The sequence below is a fragment of the Salvia splendens genome, unplaced genomic scaffold, assembly GCF_004379255.2.
Source record: "Salvia splendens isolate huo1 unplaced genomic scaffold, SspV2 ctg556, whole genome shotgun sequence".
Taxonomy (NCBI): domain Eukaryota; kingdom Viridiplantae; phylum Streptophyta; class Magnoliopsida; order Lamiales; family Lamiaceae; genus Salvia; species Salvia splendens.
Window position 1 is genome coordinate 371 of NW_024599214.1, and position 21188 is coordinate 21558.

General features: G+C 37.1%; 2 protein-coding genes and 1 long non-coding RNA gene across 3 annotated transcripts; 1 reads left to right on the top strand and 2 right to left on the bottom strand.

The window, feature by feature from the left end:
- Positions 1-4456: 4456 nt before the first annotated feature.
- On the bottom strand, positions 4457-5793 carry LOC121790586. Its single transcript, XR_006048297.1, has 3 exons — positions 5371-5793; positions 4799-4989; positions 4457-4707 (listed from the first exon to the last, which is right to left on the bottom strand). It is a non-coding gene; the product is annotated as an uncharacterized LOC121790586 (long non-coding RNA).
- Positions 5794-9475: 3682 nt separating this feature from the next.
- LOC121790588 (4-coumarate--CoA ligase-like) lies at positions 9476-13588 on the bottom strand. The gene is made up of 5 exons (XM_042188774.1): positions 12536-13588; positions 10637-10832; positions 10344-10557; positions 10160-10262; positions 9476-9783 (listed from the first exon to the last, which is right to left on the bottom strand). Exons 1-5 carry the CDS (start codon positions 13514-13516, stop codon positions 9682-9684), a joined length of 1596 nt encoding a protein of 531 aa, XP_042044708.1. The 5' UTR covers positions 13517-13588; the 3' UTR covers positions 9476-9681.
- A 2247-nt stretch (positions 13589-15835) lies between these two features.
- LOC121790589 lies at positions 15836-16844 on the top strand. Its single transcript, XM_042188775.1, has 2 exons — positions 15836-16196; positions 16308-16844. Exons 1-2 carry the CDS (start codon positions 15861-15863, stop codon positions 16377-16379), a joined length of 408 nt encoding a protein of 135 aa, XP_042044709.1. The 5' UTR covers positions 15836-15860; the 3' UTR covers positions 16380-16844.
- The last annotated feature ends 4344 nt before the right edge of the window (positions 16845-21188 follow it).

Consider the following 21188-nt stretch of genomic DNA (forward strand, 5'->3'; position numbering starts at 1 on the left):
GTTTTATTGTTGATATCTTTTAACCAATATAATCTCCTTTTTAATTGCATAAAAATAAGCTTTTGAATTTTTAAATTATTTTTATTATTATATTTTGTGTGAAATGCTAGCAATAAAATGAAAGAAATACCATCAAATATTATGTTCAATGCTAAAAATAAATAATAAAAGCAATTCCTATCATATAAAATTGGTGATTAAAAATTTTTTAAATTTTTTTCTCCACAATAGAAGCAATGATGATTTTTTTAAATTGATGTAAAAATTTAAGTGCATAGAAAAATAAAGCCATGAATGTGATATATAATATGTGTGTGTGTAGACTAGGACTATATGTATTATGTATGGAATATACAATTTTCCGTTTTGCATGGCCATGTATGTTTCTAGTTAGAGGTGGGGCCAATGTATATGTCTATTTGTCAAAATATTATTGGAAGGATATACCATATCATATTTTCATTTGGTATTCTTTTATCACTGAATATTTTCTCCGGATGGAGGGATGAAGTATCAACTTGTGATTTAGATACAAACAGCCAAACTAAATTTTATAGGAATGGACAAGTATATATGCGATATATAATAACGTGACAAATTCATAAATAAAACCATTATACTCTGTCGTACAATTTTTATAAAACTAATATACTGTGTTGTGAAGCATATGAATAAAATATATACATTGTGTTAACGAATTTCTGATATCAGAACAACTAGTATAATTGTTCAGGTATGCATATATACTTCAGAGATTAATTTACCGAAACAAAGAGTTTTGTTTTGCATTGTAGGAAATAGTGGCTGCTAATATAATATTACGAAAAGATCATTAGTTGGACCATGCAAAAGATAATACGGAGTAATAAATTCACAATATGCCATGACTACCTTACTAAGGATAGTAACCATGGTTGAATCATAACAGGGGAGGTAAGAAAATGGAGGAGGGGAAACGACATAAATCAACTCCAAAACTTTATATTAACTCAAACCTCAAAAAGAATATTCGAACAATAATGGAAACGAATCAATGCAGTGGAATCAATGTCTCATAGAAATAATTTTGTTGGGGTACTAATATCGTGAATAGAAGGCTTAGAAAACAAACAAAATATGACAACGGAATATAGTCTGTTGAGAGTCAAGGAGAAATGCTCATGTACGAAGACACGACGCACTCGGAAGTGATCAAAGTTCATCTCAACATCCGCGCGCCCATCACGCTCACCTGCATATAAAAAAACATATGCAGGGATAAGTATTTGATATACTCAGTGAACACATTGCCAAAATAATTTATCAACAGTTATGTCACTCATACCACATTGAACTCGAGTTTTACTTTATAAAATAATCAAGAATCACCAAAACATTTCATAGACTGCAGTCAACTCCCTTCATTCTCATCAATCGTCAATCGCAACCTCTTTCCATAGTGCGACGAAAGTGTGGCCACACTTTTCTCCCACGAGACTGGCCGACTAGCAAGGACGGCTCCCGATCCCCTCTATGCACAAGCATGGTAGGATTTGCGGCTCATACTCCGACCCGAATTCGTTTCACATGACATCATCAAAACAATCATTGACATGACATAACATTTAAACCACCTTTATAACACCATAATCACTAATTTGAAAGCATAAAAGAGTTTTAATCTATAGATAAAGTTGGTCAATGAATTAATGTAATTCCCGCTTGAAAAGGAAGGAGGGGGGACTCTCTAGAATAAAAAGGAAACTGCGTAATGGTTGTTTCCAGCCATGAGTTCCCCTATAACATAAGAACGTGAGCGGGCAGTGCTGGGATAGAAGATCGCGCCGACGAACTTGTACTTGAGCAAAGACGAAAGCAAGAAGCACTTTACACTCTGGCTAGGACTTGGAAGAGACGCAACGGCAGTAGTCGCAGAATGGGTGATCGGAATGTTCTACATTTTCTTTTCCATACCACCTCTTCCTTCTAGTACTCGATAGAGGGTACTTCATCTGCCTATAGGCTCCTTGCTTTTCAAAGATGTTATTTCCTTAAGGACTTTGCTCTTTTTCCTTCTCTTCCAGTTCACTTATTAGCTTGGTTCACAAATTCATTGTGTTTTTCACAATCAAGTGATTGTGAAAGCCATTTTAGTTTCCGAATGACTACTAATTTGACCATGCATGTCCGAATTACTCGTCAGTCGATACTCACTCGATTCGTCCATCAAACAATCAAAACGTACTTGAAAACCCTAATTTACTTTAGCTTTCAATTTCGTAATCAAAAGATACTTCTAATCGTAGATTCACGATCATGCGCGTTCACACACATGCGTGTGATAAACACTGATTTTGCATGTTTTTAAGGCCTATTTTTGGTTAGTTTTAAATGCCAATCAAGCAAAATATGTCCTTTAATTGCATATTTTATACATTTTGGTATTTTTGACGTGAAGCTAGCATCAACGGATGCCAATGAGCTCATAGTTTATGAATTGATACAAACATAATCACAAACGTAGGATAATGCTCTCAAACTCCAAAATTGAAGAAAAGGAGAGATAAAGTGTCACAAGCGACCTTAGACAAAATAGAGAAAAGGCCGAGATCAGCTAATGAGAGATAGATTTCGCTCTCTGATGTCTCAGTCATTATATAGGCATCCCTAATATAAATGTTGACAATAAGTAAATATAAGTAATTAATTAAGAAAAAAGAAAACAAATCAAAACATATAATCAGTAATTAATTAAGAAAAAAGAAAACAAATCAAAAACATAAATCCTTTGGTATCAGAGTAGATGTTTCAGTTGGGAATGACACATAATTTTAGGAAATATTATTTAATGTGTTAAGTAAAGATAAAAAAGACTTCATTTGTCCCATTAAAAACGAAACATTTTCCTTTGTGGATTGTCCCATAAAAAATTAAACATTCCTAAAATAGAGACACTACCATCTCTATTTTTTCCCCTCATACTTTACTCCTCTCTTTATTAACTCACAAACAACACTACATAAAATCTTATGCCGAAAAGCAAACGTTTCATATTTATTGGGACGGAAAAGTATATTTAAATATATAGATGTAAGAGAGAGAAAAATTAATTGTAGTAATAATGAAGACAGAAGAAATGTAATTGGATCTAGTAATTTATTTTCTCTAAACTGAAAATGTGACATTTTTAATATAACAACAAAAAAGAAAAGTTGATATTTACCTTAGACCATCCACAATAGGAATAGCCCAGCCATAGCCTAGCCACTGTCACATCATCAGCACTAAAAATCCTCCTGCCACATCATCAAAACAAGCAAATAGCCCAGCAATAGCCCAGTCATAGCCTAGCCACATAATATTCACATCACTATTAACAAATATATACAAAATGGAATAATTAACAATCACACAATATACGAAATTTAATTTACGAGACATATACGGGAAAGTTTAATAATATTATTAAAATTTAAAAAAGTACAATAATTTTAAAAAAATACATTAATTTAAAAAAATACAATAATAAAAAGGAGTGCCAATTCACTCCTCGTCTCCGTCGTCGCCCATCCGTTGGTGCCCACCCGGTATCGCCGGAAACCCCCCCCCCCCCCGGCGGACTCCCCCCATTGGCATCCCGGAAAACATCTGCTGCCACGGGTACATGTTGTAGTACCCGGGCATCTGACCCCATCCACTTCCCACGGGGATCGACGGAGTTTGCGACCCGCTCCTCCCGGAACTAGGCTCGTTGTTGAGATCCATTTCCCTTGTTGATCTTGTACAGAAATTAAGATAGAGAGAGTACTCGTTAAAACAAGTGGTGCGAATGAAAATGACGAGCAAAGCGCGTATATATAGTGTTTCGGAAAAAAAAAATTAAATTTCGCGCTAGGCGGTGCGCTGGGCGATCAGGGCGCTGCAATAGCGCCGAGCGGACCGCCCAGCGCACAGCCCAGCGCCACGCGACCTCCCAGCGCTGCGCGGTTTCTCTCTCCATTCGCCCGCTGGGCGACTGCGTGACATGGAACAAGTATATTACCGCCCAGCGAATCCGCCCAGCGCCGGCTGGTTCGTCGCTGCTGCCGGCCGGGTCGGCGGCATTGGGATGGTCTTAGGACACAGAGGGAATAATATCTAATTCTACTGCCCTCAAAATAGGAAACAAATAAAGCAACAACTAATAACAAATCATAGATGATGAAACACAACTTAGTTAATAAGACGTTTCTCTTCTAACTAGGGGTGGGAATACAGATATCGGATATTGGGTTTACCCAAACCAGACCCAATACCCTGCAGGTATTGGTGTAATAGCCACAATCTAATTTCCCGAACCTTATGAAATGATTAAAGAGACGTGAAGCGATTTCCTCTTCGAGTACTTTGAGTACGATGATTACACAATTCCAACGTCCGAGATTCATGACTCATAACCAACATAAACTTGGAAATTAAGAAGAGAACAAGGATCGAATAAAGGGAATGTGTCTATTTATTTCTTAAGCGGATAAAATACAAAGTTTTACAGCCCGAACTACGTTCTAGCTTACAAGTGTACAATGATGAAAAGGAAGGAAGACAACGCAAGGAATATTAAGTGCTAATGCTTGAGTCTTCCCGAGCCAAGGCACATCGCACCACAACCTAGTCTTCGATCGGCCTTCGGGCCAAGAGCAACGAACCGTGATGTGAGAGGCCGTATTCCAGCCAACTACTTCTTCATCTCTACAATACAAAAGATAAACAAAGTAAATAAGCTAATCAAGTTGCCAAAAACTAGCAGCCGAAACTAAGTAAGGGTATGAGGCCACACTACCTTTTTGAGGAGACTAAAAGTTGCCAAAATAGGGAGGATGGAGGGCTGCAACTCCTGCACTCTCCCCAGCCTTAACCAAAGGCTGGTTAGGACAAGATCAGCCCTCTTTTCAGCCTGCAACGCCTGCCCTTTTTCAGCTACAGCAGCTCTGCAGATTACCACTTAACAGCCCTACATACTTTGTTGTACACCTGCAAAATCACCACCAATATTGCAGTTAAATTGCTGCAGCATCAAAAAAAAAGTTGCTGCAAGAAGAGAAACAAAGCAGTATGGCAGCCCCATTTAATGTCTCACGAGTACACTCTCATGTACTCTCACAAATAGTCAACATTTTCAGCAAAGAAATCAAAAAAATGGCAGATTGCCTCTGCCCCAAATCACTGAGAAATCCCAACAAACTTGGTATCAGTGTATAAGTAGCACCATCTAATTTCACTCCTTCATGACATATCATTTCCACAATTCATGACGAGAGTAAGAAAATGAGTAGAAGCTGTTGTGTTATATTACAGTAAGAGTTCTTCTAATCCACCAGCCTATAAAAGGGCACACCCTACACCCCAACACACCTTTCTTCCATACCCTGTTTTTCCAGTAGCTTTGGCGAGAGTTTGAGAGCAAGAAACAGTAAGAGTAGCAGCAAATCTTCTACACCAAGGCTTAACAACCACCATCCCAGAGGTAACACACAATGATTTCCTTTCCATCCATGTAGAACCACTACACAACCATGGCTAAATTCCACGAAAGGACGTTATGGGGAAAGTTATCCGCCATTTGTACCTGGAAAAAAAACATTTCCCATCATGGGAAAGACGCATTAGCCTCTCGCGTGTTTAAAAGAAACACGCATTAGCCTCTCGCGTGTTTAAAAGAAACACGCATTAGCCTAACGCGTCTTTGCTTTGACCCAAAACCCAGCCCATACCTATCTGTCAAATCTCCCATACATAATTAATGTGGTGTTGAAAAACAAAAAGCCTGAGCAGGGGGTCAAATCTAAACATGATAATCATGCTTTCCCTCATTTTGCCTATTTGAACAGCTCAACAAATCCTCTATCAATTTTAACACTCCATCTTGTGTAATACAATAAATGTACAAATTACACAAATGACGTTTGAATAAAATATTATATTTACACTCCATCCTTTCCCCCATTTTGCCTATTTGCCTATGATTGTTCGATTTGAAAAGATTCGAATTCTGCTTTGTCAAACTGTGAGCTTTGTCCAATTTATCAACCTTCTGACGCCATAGTATGGAATTAATGAGGCCCACGAGATACTGCCATTCCGTGTGTAAACAATATCTGGAAGTGGTATCATTCCCTTTTCTTGAGATTATGAATTATGAGATATTATACCTAAGAAAAGACAAGACACACCCAATAAAATTCATTCCCATGTCATTGAACACAATAAAAAAACCTTTGTACTCGGAGAAGTTGTCAGGTTCACCGCAGAAAACAACAAAAGTGAACCATTTTTTCAAACACCACATTAATTATGTATGGGAGATTTGACAGATAGGTAAGGCGGGTTTTGGGTCAAAGCAAAGACGCGTTAGGCTAATGCGTGTTTTTTTAAACACGCGAGAGGCTAATCGGTTTCTTTTAAACACGCAGAGGCTAATGCGTCTTTCCCATGATGGGAAATGTTTTTTTTTCAGGTACAAATGGCGGATAACTTTCCCCATAACGTCCTTTCGTGGAATTTTGCCACACAACCATGTTTAAACAAGTAGGGAAAACATAATGGAACGAAGCTATACTTCCTCTCGAGCCTTGTCACATACACACACACAAGAGCATAGCACTATCAAGTTTAACTATAATCAACACCTATCTAGAATCAAGCAAAACCCAATTCAACTTCTCCAAAACTAGCTTTCCTGAGCTAGACGAGTAAGGGGGAGAGGGGTAAAACTTAGCTTCTGTCTGACGACGGCGGCGGCGGCGGATCCCGAGAGAGGGAGCTGGAGATAGCAACGGCGGTGGCTGGAGGAGGCTGACCCGGCGTCGGCTACGCCGATTGCTCCGTGACAGCCGCGTCACTGCTTCTAGGCGAGGGCGACAGCTTCACAACCCGGAAATTTAGCCGACGATTTCGTCGTGGATAGGGGCTAGGGCTGAATTGGAGAAGGAATTTGAGAGAGAGACAAAGTGAAAGGGGGAAAGAGAGAGAGAAGGCGACGGGAAGGGAGTATAACGTTTTGGGCTTGTCCCTTATTTTTTTGAGAAGTAATTGGGCCATCACACTTTTTCTTTATTGGCCCTCCTCCCTAAATGCAAATGGGCCTGTCCTTAAAAAATGATCATTACTATGCTAAATAAACTTGGGCCGCTGCGAATAAAATAATTTAGGACCACTCCGTTTCTTTTTATTTAAATGGGCCACGTTTTTTTTAAGAATGGGCCACTGCCCTAATAAATTATGGAGCCATGAAAATTTAATTCCTTTGGACCATGGAGAAGTATTAGTCATGAGATTTGCCTTGTCCAATAAGTAATTAAATTGGACTTTGCTAACTTTAATCCAAGTAATCATTCTAATTAATTAAGTATTTAAAATCAAAAGAATTTAAATGCGAAAACGATAAAATTTAAATCATAGTATGAGCTTCTAATTAAAATACTAGTATGACGAGAATGTAGAATTTAATTTATAGACTCTCCTAATGTTTTGCCAAATTAAATGATGAATAGCCGTTAATTAATTCCACGACAATAAAGTTAGAATATTTGGAATTTAACTAATGCTCGAATAATTCGGTAAATCCCAAATAATTAAATCACTGATTTAATTTAATATATAGATAAATTATATGGATTTAGTAAGAAGAATATAAAAAATAATCGCACGCTTGAGAATGCATGCACGCTAAATAAATAGTTACTTAAATCTAATTTAAGTATACTTATTATTATAAAGGGGCGTCGTCGCACGACAAGTGAAAGCAAGTAGAGGAACGATCACTTGAAAGTTTAAGCAACAGAGGTGGGCTTTTTTTTCAAAATGTGATTTTATGTGAAAACGTGAATATTTTTGAATGAGTTGTCAAGTCATGTTTTATTTATGATTACCTATCTGTTAGCTATGCCAAGCAAGTTAAATCGAATTCGGATCCTAGTAGGACCGCAAACCCTACTCGGGCTAGTATACACATATGGGGCCGTGTGCTAGTGCTAGAGTTGGCCGGTCCAGTGACCGTCGTGGAATGTGGTAATATTCACGGTTCACACAAGATCAGATATGGTATATTATGAGATGTTATGTGACTGTGCAGTCAAACTTATGAAAAAATAAAAGTTTTAGTGATCGGGAATTATTTTAAGAAAAACCCTGCGCTCACTCAAGTATGGCTGACAACTAAAAGATAAATGTTTTTGGCACTACGTCCTCTGGATATATCAAATACTCAGCCATGCATGTTGTTTTTTTAACGTGCAGGTTGATCGTGATCGGAGCAGAGGAGGTGTTGGGAGAGAATTTTAAATAAGTAGCTAGGTAGCTGATTTAATATGTCTTCATACATATTACTTCGTCTTGGAACCTTCCGCTGCAAGTTTAAGAATCGTTTAAGCAAAGACTGTGCACTTAGTTAACTACTCTGATTTCGAGGTGGTTGTACCTCTTTTCACTATGAGACATTGTTTCCTTGAATTAAGTACTTCTTTATGACGAGCTTGTGACCAACGAGTTAGTTTAGTCGCGAAATAGCTACACTCACTATAACTAGGGAGTTGTGGTCGTGACAATTGGATACCCAATACCCAATTTTATGGGATTGGATAATGAAATATAAGATAATTCGGGTATTGGGTAATCCGATCGGATATCAGGTATTACCTGAATACCCGATTTATTATTTAGACTATTTTTAATACCCAATTTATTATTTAGACTATTTTTTATATCCGATTAATTGGTTTTTGACTTTTGAATTATATTGTTGATTGTTTCTATATTTGATTCGATGTGTAATAACATTTACTTATTGCATAACCAATTCTCATAAAGACGGAGATAATCGAGCACTATAAAATAAATGTGATCCATTTTTGTAGTTTTATACGATAAAATATTCTCCCTCCGTTTTTTAAAAATAACAACTATTTTCATTTTTGGTCGTTCCTTAAAAATATAAACTTTAGAATCTTTCTATTTTAGGACATGAGCCCCACAATCCACTAACTATACTTTCATTGTTTTTTCTCTTACTCTCTCTTACTTTACTCATTTTTCTTTTCTTCTCTCTTACTTTACCAGCTTTTCTCACTTACTTTACCAATTGTGCATTAAAACCATTGTCATTTCAAATGTTTCTATTTTTTTTTAATACGGAGGGAGTATGCAATATTAAAGACATTAGTCTATTTCAAATATTTTCTATATTTATATTAATATAATATCAATTCGAATTTGTATTAGTTATTTGCATATGTAAAGAGTCTAGTATTTGGGTACCCGATTCGTCGGGTTGGGTACCCGGAGTGGGTATTGGGATACCCAAAAATAAATCGGGTCGTGTATCGGGTAGGTATTTTATACGATTTTCAAGTTTGAGTACCTAGTTTTTTCGAGTCGGGTACCCATGGGTACCCGTATTCCCACCCCTACTCTTAACCAATAAGCAATTACTATTAAAAATATAAGAAATTATTATTGATCCTTTTAATAAGCAAAAAAATATATAGAATAAAAATAGCCACAATAATTATCTCTTCCAAAGATATCTATGATAGTTATGTCGTCCAACGTATCCACTTGCCAATTTCATTGAAAACGACATAAATCCTCGTCCCAAAAGTTTTTTTTTTTTTGGGTAATCCAAATGTTTTTATTTGGTATAAGTAATACTTGCACACTCCAATTAAATCAAAGTCTAGCGCGTAGATCTTTCCTTAAAATTTTACCGGTGGATGCTTTTGGAATTGTATCAGTGAAAAATACACGTTTGATGCGTTTGTACGGCGCCACCTGCATCACAATTATTCACCACAATTATGATACTATCTCCTTCCCACACAATTATGATACTATTGACAATCGATGACGGCACAAACAAGCTAGACAAATTGATATAGCTATGCAAAATTTCACTCATTTTATCAAGACCATTTTCATCTTATACGCTTACTCTCTTCGTCCCATGTAGAGTGATACATTTTTCTTTTTAAAATATCTCACTTAAAGCGACACATTTATTAAAAAGAAAATATCTTCATTGCTATTTTTTTTCTTTCTCATACTTTAAATAACACTATATAATATCACGTGTTGAAAAAAAAATGTTTCGCTTTAAACAAGATAAATGCAATATTAACTTTTCAGGAAAATTAAAATAACGTAATACCTGCTTTGCTATATAGCTCTTGATCTCTAGCTCGGTAATATAAGCACCATTTGCTCGGACGACAAATGCAACTGGAACTTCTCCAGCGGCCTCATCCGCCATACTGCACATCAAAATCGAAACGATTAAAAATAAAAATTCGGGTGTAGCTCATGTATTTACAGAATAGAAAAATATGACTCACGGCACAACAGCAGCTTCAGATATAGAGGGATGAGCAATGAGCAATGCTTCAAGTTCAGCAGGAGCAATATGAAAGCCTTTGTATTTGATCAATTCCTTCAATCTATCTACTATGAATACTTCATCATCGTCGTCTATGTACCCTAGATCGCCTGTATGCAGCCACCCTTGTTCATCAATCGTCCTCCTTGTCGCCTCCGGATCATTATAGTAACCTTTACCAACGTCCACAAATCGTACAATCAGGCTAAGATTATTGAATAATTAACACACATGCACATTGAGATTAATTACCTTTCATCACAGCGTCTCCCTTGATGAAGATCTCCCCCATCTGACTCCGAGGAAGAGAGGCGGTGGTGGAGGGGTCGATGATCTTCATCCGCGCGTTTCTAATCACTGTTCCACATGAACCAGCCTTGAATTTGAATGGCCTTTTGGCGAACCCTAAGCTTATAGATAGTAATCCGGCTTCAGTCATGCCATAACCCTGTGCATTATACATCATGCACTTCAACTTCACATAATTCCTTATTTTCTCAACTTATCAAAAGATTCAAATTTACTACTAGTGATGAAAAAATATAACTATACTACTGTTTTTGGAGTATTTTTTAATTTATTTATTGTCAAGCCATTAACAACAATTAGCCTTGCATTCATAGTAACTTCTATTACAATTTGATAATATATAATTACCGAATTAATTTATCTAGTAAATAATCAGGGAAGGATGATGTGGTTTTTGATCAATATATATCAATGTATCAATGCACCTTATACATATATATAGACAAATGATGTCTATGGGTGTGTTATATTGCTAACTAATTCTTAAATTACTAACTACAACTAAAATGATATGCATTGGATCATTAAATCAAGACACAAGATCATTCATCTACGAATCTCAATACGAAGCACAAAAATTGTCAATTAGGGGTACCTGTGTCAATTAACAAAAAGTTAGTTATAACTAACTTTTAAAGAATATCTCGAAACTTTAAATGATTATAACTTTATCAATTTATGTTATTTTTTACACAAAATATTTCAAATTAAATATAATTTTATAAGAATTCTAACGAGATCTCACTTGCATATACTCCGATGTCGAAATTTGAATTTTTTTTTGAATTTTCATTTTCAAGTATCAGTTTTATGTCAATATAACTATCATAATATGTCCATATAATACATATAAAATGTCAATGCTAAATTGTGTTGATGTATTAATGAATCGTATTGATATATTTAATACACTATATTGACATTTTGATCCAAAATCTTAATTTTGGCCGTTTTCTAATCTTTTAAATTTTAAATAATAATAAAATGAAATTACACATGTCAATTTATAGACCATTAGATCTCTACATATCTTATGGTTTTAAATTAGTTGTAGTTAGCCATTAAAGATTGAGTTACCAATTGATCACTCCCTATAGACAAAACTAATTAAATGTGACGTGATATAAACGAGACAAAACTAATAGCATGTCCGCATGTTGGCACATTCACGAAACATCGATACGTAATAATCTCTAAAAAAAATCCTCGGTGGAGTGGACAGTGGTTGAGTGATGAATGTGACTCACATGCCAACACATAAATTATTTACAAAACTTTCTCACGATACGTTTAACTGTGACTGTGACGGTTCAACGAGAAATCATTTCTATCATTTCTCACTAGGGCTAGATATATCCTCAAGTAATTTGCACAAAATGTATGTATATATAAAGCAATATAAAAATGAAATAGTATCTCATACCGAGTCATATGCATTATTGGAATGAAAAAATATCGATAAAAAGCTCAATTAATGCAATAAAATTCAGTCTAATGTAAATTATTCTATAATATAATATTGTTGTCGTGAAGTTTGGTCAAGTTTGATCAAATTGGTTAATACTCAATCAGCAGCCAATATATTGTCACCTTGTTCATTTAAAAATCTGTTTAATACTTCTACACAGTCAACTCAACAAAATCATTACTTGATCATTTAATATCTTAAATCAAAATCATACCAGTAAAAACGAAACCAAATGAAATTTTCAATATCTATGGTATTCAAATTCTAGTGTTAGCATTAATTCACCAAAAAATGTTAGTATTATAGATTTTTAATGTAAAAAAATGGAAATAATTATGTAGTAGGAGTGGAATTAAAATTAGCGAATTGAGTACCTGGGCAATAACAGCATTAGGGAGCTTTGCTTTGAGAGCTAGCTCAAGTTCTCTATCAGTCGGCGCCGCGCCGCAGAGGACTCTCCTCACCGACGAAAAATCGAACTTCTCCGCCGCCGCGCTCTTGGCAATTGCCAGCAATATCGGCGGCACAAACGGCGCAATCGTCACCCTGTATTCCTCTATTAACCTCATCAGCTCATTGATTTCATACTTAGGCACAATCACCACGGCCGCACCCACACGCAGGCAGACGAGCATCACCGAGATCATACTGTACACGTGGAACATCGGCAGCAAGCAGAGCATCCGATCCTCACAATCGGTGTAAACCGCCGGATTCTCGCCGTCCGTTTGCTGCGACACGCACGCGACTAGGTTTCTGTGGCTCAGCATCACTCCTTTAGGGAGACCGGTAGTGCCGGAGGAGAAAGGCAGCGCCGCCGTGTCCTCCGCCTGGATCTCGACCGGCGGGAGCAGATTCTCGTCAGATCTCATAATTTCAGCGAAATCGAGGATCTCCGGCGACGGCGGGGGGTCGATTGTGGCGATTTTCGCGCCGCAATTGCGCACCTTCTCAGCGTAACAAGCGTGGGTGATAATGAGCTTAGGTCTCGAGATTTTAGCCTGAAGCGAGATCTCCGAGGCGGTGTACAGAGGATTGGCGGTGGTGGAGATCGCGCCGAGGAAGGAGGCGCCTAGGAATGCGAAGGCGAATTCCGGCGAGTTGTGGAGGAGGAGCATGACGACGTCGTCTTTGCAGATTCCGAGGGTGTGGAGGCCGGCGGCGACTCTCCGAGAGGTGAGCTCGAATTCGGCATGGGTGAAGGTTTGGGCGGTGGCGGCGTTGATTAGATAGGGGCGGTGGCGGTGGGAGGAGAGGTTTTGGAAGCAATATGTGTGCAGAGGGAGATGAGTGGGTATGTTTATGTCGGGAAGCTTTGACTGGAAAATGTGGTCCTTTTCTTCTTTCAACTCCATTTCCTCTGCTTCTCTGCAAGTTTACTTTTTTTTCTATAATAAAAATTTGTTTGTAGAGGGAGAAATTCACATTATATTTAAGGTGTCGAGCTTCTATAAGGACCAGTTTGGTTTGTCCGATATTTCAAGATAAAGGTTCAATTTCATGATATATCTATTGTTTGGTTTTCATTAATGATTTACTCCTGGGCCCTCTTAAAAATAAAGGGCTCGAGCTTTTTATCACGTAAAATGCAGAATAATAATCGCACTCAGAGGCTTCGTTTATTTTCGGCCTAGATTCCTGCACCAGCAAAATATGTAAAATCACTATTTTACCTTCCACCTCAAAAACTTAAATCCCTTTCTGTAAAATCTCCTTCTTCTCTCTTTTTTCTCATATGCATAAGATTAAGGTTTCAAGCCTTTTCAAATATCATCGCCGTAACTCAGTTGAAGATTGAGGTTCCACCTTTGTGTGAGTTCTATTGTTTCAGCCGTAGACTCGCCCCGCTGCTATATCCGACGAAGCCCGATAAGTTAATCGAATTCAAAACCTGCTACAATTGATTTAACTGTTGTGTTTTGCTTTATATATGTCTCAAATCTAGCACAATATCTGATTATTGCCCAATATGAAACCACATTTCATACTTGCGATTTATTATGTTGAACAAATTTTAATTTATAGCTTCTTCAATATGCAATATCCTTGACCGACATTAGGTATAGAGAAAATTCATTTTTTTTCATATTTAACACTTTATAGTTAATTTTCAAAACAATGTTCCAAATCAGTTTTTGTGCTACTTCAATTTTCAGTGGAATATGTCTAGCTACCATGCTCACACTTGATATGGTATTGTGAATCATTTCATACGATGAAGCTATTCATTTTGGGGAAAAAAAGTTCAATTTAAAGGTGGCTCTGATTTTTACAATTTCTTAATATGTGTCACATCGGAGATGTCTCGCTTAGTGAAACGGGACGCCTCTATTGCTCAATTGATTGATGACATTATCCGTATGTTTGAAATTCAGCGAATTTGTGTCATATTAATTATGAAATGTATAGCTGGTGCGAGTACGTCATTCCAAAGAGTGCCCTTTGCATAACTTCATACGTGGAGAGATGGTTGTCGATCCGATAGAACAACGGCTCGAAGGTTTGTTTGAACATTTTGACACAGGGGAGGAGACCGAGGACATTGAGTATATTGATGTTGTCGAACCGTCGTCGGAGTGGAAACAATACAGAGATACAATGGCTCGTGATATGTGGGCTCAGGTATTTCAACTAGGTGCACGATATCACACACATGCTAAAGTGTCATGTCAATTAAGCTTGTGTGTATATATCTTCAGATGTGGTAATGATAAATTTCACCTGACTTCAATTTTTTCTCCAGGGTCATCATAATGGAGCAAATATGGATGACATTGTTGGTGAAGAATAATTTAGTTATAATTTGAGATTGTTCTGGTTCAGTAGTACAAGTTGTTCGCTTTATATAGTTGTTTTTGTACTGGATTCCCACCCAATTGACTTGAGAATGGTTTTTTATTAATGTGGGAACTTATGGAAGGTTTTATTTGTGTACTACTGACTTGAGAATGGTTTTTATTAATGAGGAAAATTATGGAAGGTTGTATTTGTGTACTACTACTTTGAGAATGAATTTTATTCATGTGGGAACTTATAGAAGGTTGTATTTATGTATTACTGCTTTGCATTTGTTCATTACATTCAAATTATAAATAGAAAAAGGCTTTATTTTAGGATGAAATTAATAAACCACATATTTACCAAATCAGCATTAGAGCTCGATTGTGAGTGTGTGAATCACAAAATGTGAAGGAATCTAATCAATTGGAGTTAGTGGAGTTGTCAAATAAATTTAGTTGGTTATTAAAGACACTTATACCCACTTTATATCAACTCTTTCACCAAATTTAATTGTGGAGCTGTCAAAAAAATATAGCTAGTTATTTATGACAATTTCACCAACTTTAATTCATCTATCTCACCAAATTTAATTGTGGAGCTGTCAAAAAAATATAGTTGGTTATTTAAGACACTTTCACCCACTTTAATTTAAAGACTCTTTCACCAAATTTAGTTCATACACACCGAAATGGAAAATATATGGTCTCAGCTGCAAAATCTTTGTGAGTCTTCAACACACAATCACCCTCTTCTTGAAAACCTGTTCATATTGTAAGGTGCATTCACACACAACAGGATAGCCTGCTCACTCATACCCCCATAAAGATGTGGATTAGATCTTCACTGCTCCTCTATATAAGAGGTGAAAGGAGTGTTGTTTACTCAGACACAACAAATCCATTTCCCTATAGAGTTACAATGGCTAGCTACATTCCACCGCAAAGTGTCTTTCTCTACAAGTCCAATTGGACAGCGGAGATCGACGAAGTCATGCTACGTAACATTATCAAAATGAAGAAGGCTGCAAAATGGAATGGGGTAGTGATACCACCGGAATTCATCCGTGAGGTAATTGATGTTATTAATGTTGAGGTTGGTATGCTATTTTCGTGGGATGATGTGTATGGAAGGTGGCTATTCTTCGAGCGTCGCTACCGCTCGTTCACAGAGGTACTTGCTGTCTTCGGCATCCATTGGAATGTCAACACAAATGTTATCACATGTCCGGAGTCTGCTTGGAAGGACATCTTAAAGGTTTGACACGCTCTTCTTCCCTTAAACCCTCACACTTCTCTCATTAATAGTGCACATGCTAAAGTCTATTTGGTGGATGTTTTCTATTTAACCATTATGTCAACAATGTAGGAGAACAAGCTGGCAGGTGCATACTACTACATTGCTGACCCTCAACAATCTGGATACCATCTTTGGAGGTAATGTAGCCAAGATCGAGTAAAAAGGTTGACGTAATCATCCTATCTAACTCCACGGTGCCTATGGAAAAGAGCTCAGCCTGGGTCGAGCCTGCTGCGAGGTTCGAACACACACCTACTCGGAGTGAATCTGTGTCTTCTCCTGTTCTTGAAGGCCATCCGAAAATGAAACGCAAATTATTTGACGAAGAGTCTGCCAACAAGGGAAGTGGTTACTATTCTCCGGGCTCCAATGGAAAGTTGGAATATAAACGAAGCAATGCACAGGCCTCCACTCACATCCTCATGAAAACCCCGCCACCATATGCCTCTCCCCATGGTAGTTCGTGTGCATCATCTTCAAGCCCATACAAATGGGCAAAAAAGTAGACCGATGAAATCATATCTATATGTAAGCCACCATGAAAATTATGTTGCTGGAATATTTCATTGAGGCTATTGTCTTTAAATGATTTTAGCAGGATGTATTATTATCTAGCGGTGCCCAACTTTTCCAACTTTGTTGTGTTATACAACATGGGACCACTGTTTGCATTTGATATGTTGAAGTTGTTGTTTAAGGCTACCTCGATGAAGGTAGCTTTTTGTTGATCTGTTATTTTGTAATTTGCAATATATGTGTCGGACTTATTAAGAAAACTTAACTAGAATTATCCATGTTTCTAGTCATCTATCATGGTTTTTTTAGTTTACATATTACAAAAAAATTAGTGCGTGTGATATTATTTTAGCTCCAATGAAAGAGACTTTTGTAAGGTGCAATTAAATTAATGATTCTTCTTTAAAAATTATTAAGAACCATATAAATGGTTGGATAACAAATCAATTGAAACAAACTAGACGACATGCAAAGTAATTTCCAACCACATAAGTCAATTCCTAAAGCCATTATAAGATCACAATGTATCATCTAAGGCACCAAAAATAGTTAGAATCAAGGTTCGTCCACACCGGACATCTAAAGCTAAAGCTTGAAGTGAGAATTAGTTGTTCTTACATAAATAGGCAATAATAAGCTACCCTCATCGAGACAATAATATATAATCCACTCGATGACAAAAATTTAAGTCCAAAAGGCGAGCAATAATATATAATCCAAATCAGGTAGCACGCCACTTCTCAAGCGCACGCATCACGTAGGGAAGACGAGCACACTCAGGCAGCCCCATGAAGAAATTGAGATGTTCCACCTTCTCAAGAATTATCTCACCAGCATCAAATTTCTGATCCATGGTCAGTCTCGGGATAGTTCCAAGCAAATCATACACATCCTTCTGGGCCTTGGTCGAATTCATAACCTATCCGCATGGACAAGCACTCCAGCCTGGCGTTAGTGTCCTCATGCATCTTGCTAAGGAGCTCGACTAAAGCATCGAGAGAGTTATCATGCTTCCGCTTTCTGCCCGAGCTTTTGTCAGACACAGGAACCTTGGTACTCTTGGTACTCTGAGGCAAGCTTTCACCCACCCCGTCCGGTGTGGACTGTTTGGACATTGGCTCAGTGGCAGAAAGGTCATCCAAGCTCACGTTGTAGTCCTGAGAACCATTGGAGGTGTTGAGATTCTGCCGGGAGTATAGGCTGTTCACTGCATCCATGACATCCTCAGCCCCGGCTCCATTAGCGCAGTCTTTTTCAAAGATTTCTTTCCACTGTTCTAAATAAGGCCAAGCCTTATTGCGCATACCGCAAGCATTCCGATCATGCTGCGAGATGATATTAGAAATTTAAGTGAGTCGAAATACAATCACAAAATTTCTTCCATTGAATTAAAAATGATTGAAGCATATCTATTACACATTTCTATAAACAAATCAAAACAAGCATGTGCATTTACCTTCACTAAATAAATCAAAGCAAGCATATGCATTGTACCTTCACTATTTTAGCCCACTACTCATCGTCACAGTCAATTTTGAAGTCCCCATTGTAGCCGAAGCCAACACCGTTGCGATCAAGAATATTAGTCAGTAGATTGTAAGACTTCTTCCAAGCCGTTATCTTCGAATTGATATGAGAGTTGCCCTTCAGGTCAGTTGATGGAAATTCTCGCTTCAAATTCTCCTCCAGCCTAGACAGATAACCTGCTCGAAATCTGTTGTCGGCTTTCCACCCATGGGTTACAAGATCCTTCAGTCCCAGTAACAGATTGGCCTCTTCACGGTCAGATCAGCTTCGACGAGTGCGATCCCCTTTAGTCTTACTGTTTCGACCATAGGGAGAACCAACTGCAATTTCAACATAGCTCAGCAGGAAAATATGAAATATAGTACACTGTGATGAATAGCTAGTGATTGAGGAGCTTACCTGGAGTCCCCTGACTCTTTCCTAGTGTGAACTTCTTAGGAATGTAATCAGACATTTTTTTCTTAACAGTGCACCTAGTTCAATAAACAACACACATGAAAATGTCCTTAGATTCTCGAAGTTGGTGGAATCTCACACATAAAACTAAGAACAACTAGCAAAATAGTGAATTAAACATAAGAAAAGCCACGTTCACCTTATGCAATACAAAATTTCGAAATAAAAGTGAAACAAAAAACTAATTTAGCAATTGTGGCAAACATCAAGAGTTGCAACAAGAATGAAAATTTCACCAATTACACGCATATTGAATCACATATGGATGAAACTGAAGACAAGAGAGTGTAAAAATAATCACATATTGCATCACAAATCGTAAGAGTAATCAAACGCTAACAACGAGTGTAATAAACAAGAGACCGGAGAAGAAAACAGGAAGCGAAAAGGAAGAAATCGCACCTTACGCGAGAGTTGTTGGCGGCAGTGTAAAAAAATTAATCACAACAGGGGAGTTACATATTGCACTGCAGCTAGGGTTTGCCAATGATAAAAAGGGAATTACCTAATTATGTTGAGGGTATAATAGTCTTTTAAGGTGTATTCATAGTACAATGTTTGGTAAACCAAACAGAGGACTACTTTTCTGCGCTTATGAATATGACAAACCAAACAGTGAGTCATGCAATTGTTAATGAGCATATCTAGATCCCTTTATTGACCAGAATAATTATCTTTACATATCTCCTTCGAGAAACCAAACTAGCCCTAAATTTACTTTGCATTATTAATTTTCAGAAACTAGAGCCAATATATAATATATATTATTTTTTTCGGAGCCTAGTCATATTGATAGATAAGCAGTTTAATGCTAATTTGATAAGTAAATTAAAAGAAACTAAGAGAAATTAATGTTAAACTGATAAATTAAGAGAAGATAAGAAAAATTAAATAAAGTATGAAAGAGAAAAATAAAATATAGATAAAATATGAGACAGAAAGATAAGAAACTGTAAATAAAGTTTTATAAATTGGAATAATTAATACTCCATAAGACTAAATTTATAGATAAAATATGAGATAGAAAGATAAGAAAATGTAGATAAAGTGTCACGACCGCATCTTACTAAGAATAGAGAAAGCGGGTAATTCGCGACTAATAAGCGGAATTAACGAAATGGGGAAAGAACTCAAGGAACTTGCAGAAAATGCCAAATCGATTGATACCATAAAATAGAATCCAAGTATTCAATTACATGGTCTCAGACATAGAATAATCATCTCATCAGAGTTCGATGGTGAGACTTTGAAACCCTCGCTCAACAAAAGTATAGCGGAATAAGTCCTTACTAAACGACTTCGTGTATGAAGACATGAATCGTCGAAAGATCCACTTGATTAATTAACAACATCGACTCCGATCAATACTCCTTCCCCTTGACGTTCAACCTGCACATTTATAAATACATGCAGGGCTGAGTACAAGAGTACTCAGTGGACACGTGCCAAAAACAAAACATACATTATATAGTTGTCATCCATCAACAGTATCACACAGAGTTTTTCTTAAAAGGCCAGAGCATACTAAATTCTTTTGTGATCTTAAAAGTCCGACTGATCAATCTAAGTTCTTAAAATTTCCTACCATGTCTGAGAATCTCGTGCCGTGAAGGTGGTCACCTTCAACGGACACCCTCGCCGGCCAACCTCTCTAGGATGGCTCACGGCTCTTGTGCACATTATTCCGAATAGGATTTGCAGTCCTATTGGGAACCGAGTTCGTTACTTAATTTTGGCATCACCAAACTCTCGGCATATAGCCCTATCAGACAGGCCTCGAAAACAAATATTTTATGGCATGACAACAACTTTAAAGTAATCACATCTCCATTTTGAGAAAAGATGGTATTTCATAACTTCAAAAGTATTTGTTTTATATCCACACTATAGTGTTGGATATTAAAAGAAAGCCCACCTGATACGCTTATCTCCAAATAACAACTCTCTTCTGGCCTCACTTGCCCTTGAATAATTTATCCTTTGAAAATAAATAGCGTAGCACGCTAATTAGTACTTGAACAGTTTTTCCTGAGAAAAGAATGCATGCATAGGATTCTTCTTAATCCTACCTCGGGCTTCACTGCTTTGCAGAGTTTAATTATTCTCTTTACTAATTCCGAAAAATTCTATTTTCTCTAGCACAATTATTTGTGCTCTTATTTAATAAAATATGGGTTCTTGGAAGAAAATCCCTTCTAATTCTTTTCTTCGAAACGCCGGTCGGCCCTTCGCGTCTCCAACTTTAATATTTCCAATCACCGGGAACATGATAATTTATTCGGGAAAATTTATTTAATTGAGCTTCGACTCAATATTTTTCCATCTTCGGAAACTTAGTAATTTATTCAGGAATTACTTAATTAAGCTCCAAGCTCAATCCCTTAAATTAATTCCAACCCAACACTTTATCTCGGCCCAAAACAATTAACCTCTTGGCCCATCGACTAGGTA